The following is a 14,844-nucleotide window of genomic DNA, read 5'->3' on the forward strand; positions in this document are numbered from 1 at the left end:
CCTCCCTGTCCATCACCAACTCCCGGAGTTCACCCAGACTCACGTCCATCGAGTCAGTGATGCCATCCAACCATCTCATCCTCTGTCATCCCCTTTTCCTCCTGCCCCCAATCCCTCCCAGCATCAGAGTCTTTTCCAACGAGTCAACTCTTCTCATGAGGTGGCCAAAGTACTGGAGTTTCAGCTTTAGCATCATTCCTTCCAGAGAAATCCCAGGGCTGATCTCCTTCAGAATGGACTGGTTGGATCTCCTTGCAGTCCAAGGGACTCTCAAGAGGCTTCTCCAACACCACAGTTCAAAAGCATCAATTCTTCGGCGCTCAGCCTTCTTCACAGTCCAACTCTCACATCCATACATGACCACAGGAAAAACCATAGCCTTGACTAGACGGACCTTTGTTGGCAAAGTAATGTCTCTGCTTTTGAATATCCTATCTAGGTTGGTCATAACTTTCCTTCCAAGGAGTAAGCGTCTTTTAATTTCATGGCTTCAGTCACCATCTGCAATGATTTTGGAGCCCAAAAAGATAAAGTCTGACACTGTTTCCACTGTTTACCCAGCTATTTCCCATGAAGTGATGGGACCGGATGCCATGATCTTCGTTTTCTGAATGTTGAGCTTTAAGCCAACTTTTTCACTCTCCACTTTCACTTTCATCAAGAGGCTTTTAAGTTCCTCTTCACTTTCTGCCATAAGGGTGGTGTCATCTGCATATCTGAGGTTGTTGATATTTCTCCTGGCAATCTTGATTCCAGCTTGTGTTTCTTCCAGTCCAGCGTTTCTCATGATGTACTCTGCATATAAGTTAAATAAGCAGGGTGACAATATACAGCCTTGACGTATTCCTTTTCCTATTTGGAACCAGTCTGTTGTTCCATGTCCAGTTCTAACTGTTGCTTCCTGACCTGCATACAGATTTCTCAAGAGGCAGGTCAGGTGGTCTGGTATTCCCATCTCTTTCAGAATTTTCCACAGTGTATTGTGATTCACACACTCAAAGGCTTTGGCACAGTCAATAAAAGAAATAGATGTTTTTCTGGAACTCTCTTGCTTTTTCCATGATCCAGCGGATGTTGGCAATTTGATCTCTGGTTCTTCTGCCTTTTCTAAAACCAGCTTGAACATCAGGAAGTTCACGGTTCATGTATTGCTGAAGCCTGGCTTGGAGAATTTTGAGCATTACTTTACTAGCATGTGAGATGAGTGCAATTGTGCAGTAGTTTGAGCATTCTTTGGCACTGCCTTTCTTTGGGATGGGAATGAAAACTGACCTTTTCCAGTCCTGTGGACACTGCTGAGTTTTCCAAATTTGCTGGCATATGGCGTGCAGCACTTTCACAGCATCATCTTTCAGGATTTTAAAGAGCTCAACTGGAATTCCATCACCTCCACCAGCTTTGTTCGTAGTGATGCTTTCTAAGGCCCACTTGACTTCACATTCCAGGATATCTGGCTCTAGGTGAGTGATCACACCATCGTGATTATCTGGGTCATGAAGATCTTTTTTGTACAGTTTTCTGTTTATTCTTACCACCTCTTCTTAATATCTTCTGCTTCTGTTAGGTCCATACCATTTCTGTCCTTTATTGAGCCCATCTTTGCATGAAATGTTCCCTTGGTATCTCTAATTTTCTTGAAGAGATCTCTAGTCTTTCCCATTCTATTGTTTTCCTCTATTTCTTTGCATTGACCGCTGAGGAAGGCTTTCTTATCTCTTCTTGCTATTCTTTGGAACTCTGCATTCAGATGCTTATATCTTTCCTTTTCTCCTTTGCTTTTCATTTCTCTTCTTTTCACAGCTATTTGTAAGGCCTCCCCAGACAGCCATTTTGCTTTTTTGCATTTCTTTTCCATGGGAATGGTCTTGATCCCTGCCTTCTGTACAATGTCACGAACCTCATTCCGTAGTTCATCAGGCACTCTATCTATCAGACCTAGTCACTTAAATCTATTTCTCACTTCCACTGTATAATCATAAGGGATTTGATTTAGGTCATACCTGAATGGTCTAGTGGTTTTCCCTACTTTCTTCAATTTAAGTCTGAATTTGGATTACCTTAGCTTTGCAGTATTTTCTGATGTCTGGGAGAGTTATGCCTCCTGCTTTGTTTTCCCCCCGGCTACCCCAGGATTGCTTTGGTAATTCTGGGTCTTTTATGGTTTCATATAAATATTTGGATTATTTGTTCTAGTTCTGTGAAAATTATCATAGATGTTTTGTTAGGGATCACATTCACTCTGTAGATTGCTTTGGGCAGTAGTGCCATTTTAACAGTGTTAGTTCTTCCAATCCAAGAGCATGGGATATCTTTCAGTTTCTTTGAATCCTCTTTAATTTTCTTTACTGTTTTATAGGTCTCAGCACATAAATCTCTCACCTCCTTGGTCAGGTTTACTCCTAGGATTTTGTTTCTTGGTGTTATTTTTAAAAGGTATTAATTTTTAACATTCCCTTTCTGATATTTCACTGTTACTATAAAGAAATGCAACCAATTTTTTGAATGTTAATCTTGTATCCTCCTACTTTGCTGGATTCGTTTATTAGATATAGTAGGTTTTGTGTGGAGTTCTTGGGGTTTTCTATATATAGTATCATGTCAACTGCATATAGTGACAATTTTACTTCTCTTCCAATTTGGATACATTTCTTGCTTTTTCTTCTCTGATTGCTATGACTAGGACTTCCAATACCATGTTGAATAGAAGTGGTGAGAGTGGACATTCTAGTCTTGTTCCAGATTTTAGCAGGAAGGTTTTTAGCTTTTCATAGTTGAGTAATATACCAGTTGTGGGTTTATCATAAATAGTTTTTATTATGTTGAGATATGTTCCCTCTAGTCCCACTTTGGTAAGAGGTGTTTTTTTTGTTTTTGTTTGTTTTGTTTTTATTGTGAATGGATGTTGAATTTAGTCAAATGCTTTTTCTGCATCTATTGAGATGATCATGTGGTTTTTGACTTTTGTTAATGTGGTGTGTGACACTGATTGATTTGCAAATGTTGAACCACCCTTGTGGATTTGGGATGAATTCCACTTGTTCATAGTATATGATCTTTTTTGTGACTTGTTGGATTTGATTTGCTAGTATTTTGTTGAGAATTTTTACATCTATATTCATCAAAGATATTAACCTATAATTTTCTTTTTTTTTGGTGGTATCTTTGTTCTAGTTTTGGTATCAGTTTGATGGTGGCTTCACAGACTGTCTTTGAGAGTATTCCCTCCTCTTCAGTCTTTTGGAAAAGTTTGAGAAGAATTGGTGTAAGTTCTTTTTTGTTTGTTTGGTAGAATTGGCCTGTGAAACCACCTGGTCTGGACTTTTGTTAGGAGTTTAAAAAAAAATTATTATTATTACAGATTCACTTTCACTTCTAGGGACTGGTCTGTTCAAATCATCTGTTTCTTCTTGATTCAGTTTTGGTGGGCTTTTTGTTTCTAAAAAGTTGTTCATTTGCTCTAGGTTGTCACTAAAAGGAAATTTTAGAACTGAAAAACACAATTAGCAAAATAAGAAGCTCAGTGGAAGGATTCCACAGCAGAATGGAGGTCACAGAGGAAATAATCAGTGGATTAAAAGAACAATATAAAGTACCCAATCTGAACTGAGGGGAAAAAAAAAAAAGGGCCACAAAGATCTGCTGGACTATAATAAAGAGTTCTAACATTTAAGCCATTAGAGTCCTAGAAAGAGAGACTGGAAAAGTACCCAAAGAAATCATGGCTGAAAAATGCCTCAAGTTTTCAGACTGGAGTCCTGAGGAGTGTCCTAAGGGGTATAACACACTAAGAGGTAGGTATGTTGCAGGAAAGGGGACCCCTTCCAGGGCCCGAAAGTGGGCTTTAACACTCGGAAATGAATTATCCAAGGAGACACTTGGGCTGACAAAGCGAGAGATTTTATTAGGAAGGAGTGCCTTGGTGGAGAGCAGCAGGGTAAGGGAATCCAGGAGAACAGCTCTGCCACGTGGTTCGCAGTCTCGGATTTTATGGTGGTGGGATTAGTTTCCAGGTTGTCTCTGACCAATCATTCTGACTCAGAGCCCTTCCTGGTGGTGCACGCATTGCTCAGCCAAGATGGATGCCAGCAAGGAGGATTTTTTGACCTTTCCTGATCTCTTCTGGATGGTGGTGGCTTGTTAGCTCCATGTTCTTTACCAGGATCTTTTGTCCTAAAACAACTCATGCAAACGGTTACTATGGTGCCTGACCAGGGTGGGCGGTTTCAGTCAGTGTTCTTCCCCTAAAAGGATGCGTGCTTTTAAGAAAATTCAGTTCATCTCCCTTTTTCACTGGGACACCTTCCTAAATACAATTCCCTGACAATGAGCCTGTGCACTGTTTTCTTTCTCCCCACAGAAAAGTATCTTTCTCCCTCCTGACCCCATCTACATAGCCTTATGGCACATACTATATTTGTTTTCTTTTTTCACCATCTAATATTAAACGTAGATTAACTTTAGGAAAACATGTAGTGGATTCTGCTGTAAATCAAGCACATAACAGCATTGATACGTGAAAGATAGTAATGCCTGAATTTGAGAAAACAGCTTCACTGTGTTGGGAGTAACTCTTCTTTCTGAGATGTTGATATACTATTCCAAGTCTATCAAATGAATGTTTCAGTTCAGTTCAGTTCAGTCACTCAGTCCTGTCCGACTCTTTGCGACCCCATGAATCGCAGCACGCCAGGCTTCCCTGTCCATCACCAGCTCCCGGAGTTCACTCAAACTCACGTCCATCGAGTTGGTGATGCCATCCAGCCATCTCATGCTCTGTCGTCCCCTTCTCCTCATGCCCCCAATCCCTCCCAGCATCAAAGTCTTTTCCAATGAATCAACTCTTCGCAGGAGGTGGCCAAAGTATTGGAGTTTCAGCTTTAGCATCAGTCCTTCCAAAGAACACCCAGGACTGATCTCCTTTAGAATGGACTGGTTGGATCTCTTTGCAGTCCAAGGGACTCTCAAGAGTCTTCTCCAACACCACAGGTCAAAAGCATCAGTTCTTCGGCACTCAGCTTTCTTCACAGTACAACTCTCACATCCATACATGACCACTGGAAAAACCATAGCCTTGACTAGACAGACCTTTGTTGGCAAAGTAATGTCTCTGCTTTTGAATATCCTATCTAGGTTGGTCATAACTTTCCTTCCAAGGAGTAAGCGTCTTTTAATTTCATGGCTGCAGTCACCATCTGCAGTGATTTTGGAGCCCAAAAAGATTAAGTTTGACACTGTTTCCACTGTTTCCCCATCTATTTCCCATGAAGTGATGGGAAAGGTCAGTTTTCATTCCAATCCCAAAGAAAGGAAATGCCAAAGAATGCTCAAACTACCACACAATTGCACTCATCTCACATGCTAGTAAAGTAATGCTCAAAATTCTCCAAGCCAGGCTTCAGCAATATGTAAACCGTGAACTTCCAGATGTTCAAGCTGGTTTTAGAAAAGGCAGAAGAACCAGAGATCAAATTGCCAACATCTGCTGGATCATGGAAAAAGCAAGAGAGTTCCAGAAAAACATCTATTTCTGCTTTATTGAGTATGCCAAAGCCTTTGACTGTGTGGATCACAATAAACTGTGGAAAATTCTGAAAGAAATGGGAATACCAGACCACCTGACCTGCCTCTTGAGAAATCTGTATGCAGGTCAGGAAGCAACAGTTAGAACTGGACATGGAACAACAGACTGGTTCCAAATAGGAAAAGGAGTATGTCAAGGCTGTATATTGTCACCCTGCTTATTTAACTTCTATGCAGAATACATCATGAGAAACGCTGGGCTGGAAGAAGCACAAGCTGGAATCAAGATTGCCAGGAGAAATATCAACAACCTCAGATATGCAGATGACACCACCCTTATGGCAGAAAGTGAAGAGGAACTAAAAGCCTCTTGATGAAAGTGAAAGAGGAGAGTGGAAAAATCGGCTTAAAGCTCAACCTTCAGAAAACGAAGATCATGGCATCTGGTCCCATCACTTCATGGGAAATAGATGGGGAAACAGTGCAATGTTTATAAACATAATTGGAATGCAGTGTTTCTATACAATTTGAAATTATAAGTGCTTAGTTGCTCAGTCATGTCCAACTGTTTGCGATCCTATGAACTGTAGCCCATCAGGCTCCTCTGTCCATGGGATTTTTCAGGCAAGAATAATGGAGTGGGTAGTCATCCCCTTCTCCAGGGGATCCTTCTGACCCAGGGATGGAACCTAGGTTGTCTCCTGCATTGCAGGTAGATTCTTTACCATCTGAGCCACCAGGGAAGCCCCAGAGAGATGATAAATTTTGTTTGGCTACTCAAGTCTTCTTTTGCTTAATATATTGAAGTACATTTCGTTGAAAAAAGTGGAAAAAATATCTAGAGCATGTATTTTTACACAATTTATAGCAAAAAATATTCAGAAGTAAAATGCATATCCATATATAAGATTAAATTACTAACAAACCTATATATAATATTTCAGAATCATTTATCTCTCTCTTCACCTGTCATCAATACACGGGTCTTTGATCATATCTTTATTTTTATGGAATTGTCATTTTTACCCTTCATCTTAACTCCATAGACCAGGTACTCTCTAAATGCAAGAGCAAGTGGTATAATAATCACTCAACTCTTAGTAGTGCCTTCCCAGATGTTGAGAAAGCGAGCAATTCTAATGACTGGGTAAACACTTTCTTTGCAAGTCAGGTAATTCCCAATTCTGTGTTCTTAACGTTATTTAACCTAACTGAATTGTTGACTGATGGAGTCCAGTTCAGTCGCTCAGTCGTGTCTGACTCTAAGTAACCCTATGGACGGCAGCACGCCAGGCTTCCCTGTCCATCACTAACTCCTGGAGCTTGCTCAAACTCATGTCCATTGAGTCACTGATGCCATCCAACCATCTCATCCTCTGTTGTCCTCTTCTTCTCCTGCCTTCAATCTTTCCCAGCATCAGGGTCCTTTCCAGTGAGTCAGTACTTCACATCAGGTGGCCAAAGTGTTGGAGTTTCAGTTTCAGCATCAGTCCTTCCAAAGAAATCCCAGGGCTGATCTCCTTCAGAATGGACTGATTGGATCTCCTTGCAGTCCAAGGGACTCTCAAGAGTCTTCTCCAACACCACAGTTCAAAAGCATCAATTCTTTTGTGCTCAGCTTTCTTTATGATCCAACTCTCACATCCATACGTGACTACTGGAAAAACCATAGCTTTGACTAGACGGACCTTTGTTGCCAAAGTAATGTCTCTGCATTTTATTTAATATGCTGTCTAGGTTGGTCATAGCTTTTCTTCCAAGGAACAAGTGTCTTTTAATTTCATGGCTCCAGTCATCATGTGCAGTGATTTTGGAGCTCAAGAAAATAACGTCTGTCACTGTTTCCACTGTTTCCCCATCTGTTTGCCATGAAGTGATGGGACCAGATGCCATGATCTTAGTTTTCTGAATGTTGAGTTTTAAGCCAGCTTTTTCACTCCCCTCTTTCACCTTCATCAAGAGGTTTTTCAGTTCCTCTTCACTTTCTGCCATTAGGGTGATGTCATCTACATATCTGAGTTTATTGATATTTCTCCTGGCAATCTTGATTTCAGCTTCAGCTTCATCCAGCCTGGTATTTCACATGATGTATTCTGCATATGAGTTAAATAAGGAGGGTGACAATATACAGCCTTGGCGAACTCCTTTCCCAATTTGGAAACAGTTTGTTGCTCCATGTCCAGTTCTAACTGTTGCTTTTTGATCTGCACACAGATTTCTCAGGAGGCAGGTAAGGTGGTCTGATATTCCCATCTCTTTAAGAATTTTCCACAGTTTGTTGTGATCTACGCAGTCACAGGCTTTGGTGGAATCAATAAAGCACAAGTAGATGTTTTTCTGGAATTTTCTTGCTTTTTCAATGATCCAGTGGATGTCAGCAATTTGATCTCTGATTCCTCTGCCTTTTCTAAATCCAGTTTGAACATCTGAAAGTTCATGGTTCACCTACTGTTGAAGCCTGGCTTGGAAAATTTTGAGTATTACTTTGCTAGTGTGTGAGATAAGTACAATTGTGCGGTAGTTTGAACATTCTTTGGTATTTGCTTCCTTTGGGACTAGAATGAAAAGGGCCTTTTTCAGTCCTGTGGCCACTGCTGAGTTTTCCAAATTTGCTGGCACACTGAGTGCAGCATTTTAACAACATCATCATTTAGGATTTGAAATAGCTCAACTGGAATTCCATTGCCTCCTCTAGCCTTGTTCATAGTGATGCTTCCTAAGGCCCACTTGACTTTGCCTTCCAGGATGTCTGGCTCTAGGTGAGTGATCACACCATCGTGGTTATCTGGGTCATGAAAATCTTTTTTGTATAGTTCTGTGTATTTTTGCCACTTCTTTTTTTAATATCTTCTGGTTCTGTTAGGTCCATACTGTTTCTGTCCTTTATCGAGCCCATCTTTGCATGAAATGTTCACTTGGTATCTCTAGTTTTCTTGAAGAGATCTCTAGTGTTTCCCATTCTATTGTTTTCCTCTATTTCTTTGCATTGATCACCGAGGAATGCTTTCTTACCTCTCCTTGCTATTCTTTGGATCTCTGAATTCAAATGAGTATATCTTTCCTTTTCTCCTTTGCCTTTCACTTCTCTTTTTTTCTCAGCTATTTGTAAGGCCTTCTCAGTCAACCATTTTGCCTTTTTGCATGTCTTTTTCTTGGGGACAGTCTTGATCACTGCCTCCTGTACAAGGTCATGAACCTCTGTCTGTAATTCTTCAGGCACTCTATCAGATCTAATTCCTTGAATCTGTCACTTCCAGTGTATAACTGTCAGGCGAGTGTATGCTCCTCGGTTTTGTCTCATCACAACAAAGATTTGGAGTGACGGACGTTAAAGCCCTCGGCGCGTCACAGCTCTCAGGTCTTGGACAGATGGTTTTACAGCTCTCAGACAAATCAGAGTTACAGCTCCATGTTACAGCTCTATTTTATTTAGAAAATAACAGGAGAATCCATTCTCGAGGCGTGAGGACATGCGGACCCAAAGACGTGAAGAGAAGAGAGTGGGAGATCATGCTAGCACGCGGGAGAGAGAGCCCTGGCCGTTTGGCCCTTCCTTTTATATATTTTTTCCTCCCCTTGGCTGGCCAGGAGTGCTGTTTGTTCTACCTGAGGTCCTCACTCTGGTCCTCGGACCTTCCTTTGACCTTTCTTTGTTCTATTTTTGTGGGCTTTTCCCTTCCTTGTCTTTTAGCCACTGCCATTCTGGACTCCTGTTTCCTATTCTAACTACCTAGCATTCCCCCCTCAAGAGATGGGAGGCACAATTCTTTGGGAATAGGGGTGTTGAGGTCTTTCTGCCTACTTCCTGCTGAACTGGGATGGCAAGTGGTATTGGGCCTCCCTTTCTTGCTAGTCTCAGACCTCAGAGTCCTTATAGCGGTGTCCATTTAAGGGTGAGTGATATTTTCCATGGTCAGCTGTAGTTTTATATCTTTGTTGAACTGGCACTGCATGTTGTAGCTTGTCGACCTGGGCAGAGACAAAACAGGTTAGACAATTGATAATACATGGAACAATCATAAGCAGCATCAATATGGTATAACAAGGACTAGTAGGGGCATTGAAAGTGAAAGTGAAGAGAACTCGCTCAGTCGTGTCCGACTCTTAGCGACTGCATGGACTACAGCCCTCCATTCATGGGATTTTCCAGGCAAGAGTACTGGAGTGGGGTGCCATTGCCTTCTCCGTTAACAGCGGCTAGGCATATTATATTTACTTGGAGCCGGTATACTTGGTGACAGCCTTAGTGCCCTGGGATACGGCGTGCTTGGCCAGCTCCCCAAGTAGCAGCAAGCGCACAGCGGTCTGGATCTCCCAGGACGTGATAGTTGAGCACTTGTAATGCGCCAGGCGCGATGCCTCACCAGCGTTGCGCTCGAAAATGTCGTTGATGAAGGAGTTCATGATTGCCATGGCCTTGGATGAGATGCCGGTGTCCGGATGGACTCGCTTCAGCACCTTGTACACATACACGGAGCAGCTCTCCTTCGGGCTGTGCTTGCGCTTCTTGCCGTCCTTCTTCTGGGCCTTGGTCACAGTTTTTTCAGAGCCCTTTTTAGGGGCAGGAGCAGACTTGGCCGGATCAGGCATGTCTATAATGACGACACCCAACAACACAGTAGGGGCATTAGCCAATTCCAAATTCCCATCTCCAGGATGGCTCAAGTCCCTCCTTGTTCAGGGATCAGAAGATTTATTTCCTGCCTGTTCTGGAGTACGGTCCCTACCAAGCTGTGTTGGCTCTTTAGAGCTGTCCTGAGAAATCTTATCCCCAGAAACTAGATTTTGGGGGTGTTCATTAGGCTGGCACTCATCTGTAGTCCTGAATAGGTATCTGAGATCTCCCAGGGGCTCACAGGTGTATTGATTTTGGGGGTGTTCATTAGAATGGCACTCATCTGTAGTCCTCAATAGGTATCTGAGATCTCCCAGGGGCTCACAGGTGTATTGAGTGTCCTCTTCTGTTTTCTTCCACGGCTTGACTCGTGAGTAGTGAATCCAGGAGTCACATTCTGGTACCTTAACTGCTGTGGGGGTAGAAAGTATTACAGGGTAGGGGCCCTTCCATGAGGGCTGGAGTTGAGCCTTTGGGGACCCATTTTTCCAGACTTTAATTAGGACTTGAGTCCCTGGAGCATATAGTGATGACTCCTTAGAATCTTTTGGGTCCTGGTTCATACCCCAAAAGCATATATCCTGTTGGAGTTGCCCAATGGCCATGGTATAAGACTGGAGCGTCTGAGCCTCTGGATCTAGGAAGAGGTCATTGACATAAACCAAAGGTTTCCCATATAGCATCTCATAAGGACCAAGACCAACCTGTTCCTTAGGGGCAATATGGGTGTGGAGGAGAGCTATTGGTAAAGCCTCCTTCCACCCCATGGAGGTCTCCTGGGTTATCTTTTTTATCGCTGATTTTAAGAATTGGTTGGCTCTTTCTACTTTTCCTGAAGACTGAGGCCTCCAGGCACAATGGAGATAATAAGTAATGCCCAATGCTTTAGAGACCCCTTGGTTGACCTTAGAAGTAAATGATGTCCCATTGTCACTTTGTAATGACCCGGGCAGACCAAGTCTTGGGATGATTTCATGGAGCAGTTTTTTTACCACCTCCTTAGCCTTCTCAGTTCAGGTGGGAAAGCCTTCAATGCATCCTGTGAATGTATCTATCATGACTAATAGGTATTTATACCCTTGAGAAACTGACATCTGGGTGAAGTCCATCTGCCAGTCCTCTCCTGGGTAGGTCTCACGTCGTTGGACGGGCTGGGCCAGCTGGGGTCTTCGAGCTCCTTGGGGGTTGTTTAATTGGCAAGTGCGACAAGAGGAGACAACCTGTCTTATAGTTGTTTGGAGGCCTGTTCCTCTGAAGGACCTTTCTAGTACTCTTTGGAGGGCCTTTTCTCCTAAATGAGTAGTGGCATGTAAGGACTTAACCAGCTTCCATTGGAGGGTCCCAGGCAGAAAAAGGAGTCCCTCCTTTTGCAACCACCCCATATGATCTTCTTGAAAGCCCTCACTCTTAGCTTTAAGAGTCTCACCTTCAGTATATGAAGGAGCTTTTGGCAAATTAGTCTGTGGAACTAGGGTGGCAATCCCTATTAGTTCATGGTTCTGTAATGCTGCTCCCCTAGCTGCCTGATCAGCTGCTTGGTTCCCTCGTGCCACTTCCGTGCTCCCTTTTTGGTGTCCTTTACAGTGGGAGACTGAAACCTCAGTGGGCAGATGGACTGCCTCCAAGAGTCGAAGAATCTGATCACCATATTTGATTGGGGACCCTCGGGTGGTCAAGCGGCCCCTTTCTTTTCAGATAGCCGCATGTGCATGTAGCACCAGAAAGGCATACTTGGAGTCAGTGTAAATGGCTATTCTTTTTCCTTTTCCCAGCTCTAAAGCTCGAGTCAGGGCTATGAGCTCAGCTAATTGGGCTGAAGTGCCTGGTGGCAGAGGCTTAGCCTCTATGGTCTCAAAATTGGAAACTACTGCATACCCAGCTCTTCTTTTCCCATCTAAGACAAAGCTGCTCCCATCAGTGTACCAGATTTCCTCAGGATTGTTCAGAGGATCTTCTGACAATCCCTCTCAGGGTTTTGTCCAGTGGTCCAAGGTTTCTAGGCAAGAGTGAAAGGGGACAGAGCCCTTGGGGGTAGGTAGGAGGGTGGCTGGGTTAAGAACCTCACAAGGGAATGTAGTGAGGCCTGGATTTTCCATCAGTACTACTTGATATCTGAGGATTCTTTGATCAGACATCCATAAATGGCTTCTCCCATTTAGGCATTGTTTCACTTGGTGGCTGGTAAAAATAGTTTGCCCCCAAAGGAGAGTTTTAAAGTATCTTTTACCATGATTGCAGTAGCCGCAAGATTTCGAAGGCAGTGGGGCCAGCCTCGGTTCATTGGATCGAGCCTCTTAGATAAGTAAACTACAGGCTGGGCCCAGACCCCACCTTTGAGTTAACACTCCCAAGGCTATTTTCCCTCTCTTTCATGGATGTAAAGTTGGAATGGGTCTGGCAACCTCAAGGCAGGTGCCTGAGTTCAGGCCTGTTTTAGTGTAGTCTCTGCCTTCTTTTGAGGAGTTCCCCACATCAGTGGGATCAAATCATCCCGTCCCTTTAAACTTTCATATCAGGGCTGGGCAATTGGGTATCCAGATTCTACAATACCCAGTTAGCCCCAGGAAAGCTTGCAATTGTTTTTGAGTCGTGGGGGAGGGCACCTGGAGGATTCCTTGTACCCGATCAGAGGACAGCCTCCTAGACCCGTGTGTAATCTGAACTCCCAGGTGAGAGTGACCTTTGTCTCAACCATCTGTGCCTTAGCACGGGAGACTTTATATCCCCTTTTTGCCAAAAGGTTTAGAACCTGAATTGCATGTTGTTGGGCATTTTTCTCATCTGGAGAGCAAATTAGTAGGTTATCTACGTCCAGATATAGGAGATCCCGGCTAAGGGCCTGTCCAAACAGGTGGGGGCTATCTCTGAACCCCTGAGGTAATACTGTCATCTGTTTGTGTTTTTCTCCTGGGGCCTCCCACTCAAAGGCAAAAAGATATTGGGATTCTTTAGCCAGTGGCATGCAAAAAAAAAAAAAAAAGCATCTTTGAGGTTCAAGACTGTAAACCACTTGGTACTGGGTGGAGTTTCTCCCAAGATTACATAGGGATTGGGTACTGTGGGATGGAGGGGAACTACAGCTTTGTTTATGATCTGGAAATCTTGAACCATTAACCATTAATAATTTTTCTTTACTTTTTCTTTACTGAGAGGATTGGGGTGTTACATGGTGAATTGGTGGGGACCAAAGCCTACAAGCAAGGAATTTATTTATTAAAGGCTGTAGTCCCTCCCGAGCCTCTCTTCTGAGATACTGTTTCCCGTTAGGAAACCGAGTGGGATCTTGGAGGACAGTGGTGACCAGTTCAGCTTGGTGGGCTCATCCAGGAATTCCCTGGTCCCACACCTGGGGGTTAATTTTGTCCTCCTATAGTTTTTGATCCCTCTCTATTAGAGAAGGTGTAATGGGTTCTTCAGTAGTAACCAGAAGCTATAGGGCTCTGGGGCTGAAAAGCTTCCCATCACAAGGGTGGTCCCCAGTTTAGTAAGTATGTCTCTTCCCAGTAAGGGAGTAGGGACACTCAGGGACCACCAGAAGCTGGTGGGAAAATATTTGTCCATCCCAGCAACAAAGAAGTGCTTGGGTCAATCTTTTAGTTGTTATTTTTCCTGTAGCACCCAAAATGGTACAGGTGTGGGAGGAGAAGGCTCCGGAGTAGGAGATCAAGACAGAGTAGGTAGCCCCCGTGTCAACCAAGAAATTCGGACCTACCTGCCACATCCAGATTGCACCCTTGGCTCCAGCCCCATGATGGTTATCTGTGACAGGCGGGCTGGCTGGAGCAGGCTGCTGCAGTCCTGTTGAACCATCGTGAGGGAAGGCTTGGCGCTTGACCTTGAGGCTCTTGGGTCCCAAGGGCAGAGTGCCACCCAATGTCCCAGTTGATGGCATTTGTAGCAAGCTGTTTTAGGAGACTTGTCATGGTTTGGACACTCTTTGGCTCAATGCCCTCCCTGTCTACAGATTAGGCATTTGCCTTGTGCCTTGTCCTTTAAGGACTCGGGGTTTGCCATAGGGCTCCCCTGGAGGGTGGCCAGCATCTGGGCATGCCTTGTCTCTTTCCTTTTCTCCCTTTCCTGGGCCTTGGCCTCCTTCTCCTGTTCTCTGTTATAAAAGGTATTGGTGGCTGTCTGGATCATCTCATCTAAAGAGGAAGCAGGGTCCGGCTGCTGTAGCTGTTGTAACTTAATTCTGATATCTGATGCACATTGGGACAGGAATTTGTCCTTTAAAATCACCTGTCCCTCGTAAGAGTCTAAGTCCAGATTGGTAAACTTTAGGAGGGCCTCTTTTAGCCTTTCCAGAAAGGCAATGGGGTTCTCGTTGGGCTCCTGAGTTATTGCTGAGACTAGGCACAGTCCCATAAGTAATAGGCTTCCTTCTATTTCCACGGGTGGACTTCCTTAGGGGTGAGTCTTTCTGAAGCTTATCCTACCCAGTACTGTTGCAACCTGAGAGCCAGGCGTCCCCGGGTCAGGGCGCAGATCTCCAGGCAGGCTGAGGCGTGACAGCCTCCTAAAGATGGAATCCCCAAGCAGGTTGAGGCGTGACAACCTTTTGAGGACCAGATCCCTAGGCAGGTCAAGGCAGGTTGACCTCCTGGGACCCTCGGACTGGAGTTGGGCATCCCCAAGGTCTCCAGCATGACCAGTGCTGGGTAGGATTAAGAGGTTGTAATCTTAACTCATTGCTGGTTTGTCCACTGTGG

At 44.0% G+C, this 14,844-nt stretch overlaps 1 protein-coding gene across 1 annotated transcript; it reads right to left on the reverse strand.

The window, feature by feature from the left end:
* Positions 1-9,732: 9,732 nt before the first annotated feature.
* On the reverse strand, positions 9,733-10,110 carry LOC102277056 (histone H2B type 1-H). Its single transcript, XM_005886938.3, has one exon. It carries the CDS (start codon positions 10,108-10,110, stop codon positions 9,733-9,735), a length of 378 nt encoding a protein of 125 aa, XP_005887000.2.
* Between the last annotated feature and the right edge of the window lie 4,734 nt (positions 10,111-14,844).

The sequence above is a fragment of the Bos mutus genome, chromosome 19 (assembly GCF_027580195.1).
Source record: "Bos mutus isolate GX-2022 chromosome 19, NWIPB_WYAK_1.1, whole genome shotgun sequence".
NCBI lineage: Eukaryota > Metazoa > Chordata > Mammalia > Artiodactyla > Bovidae > Bos > Bos mutus.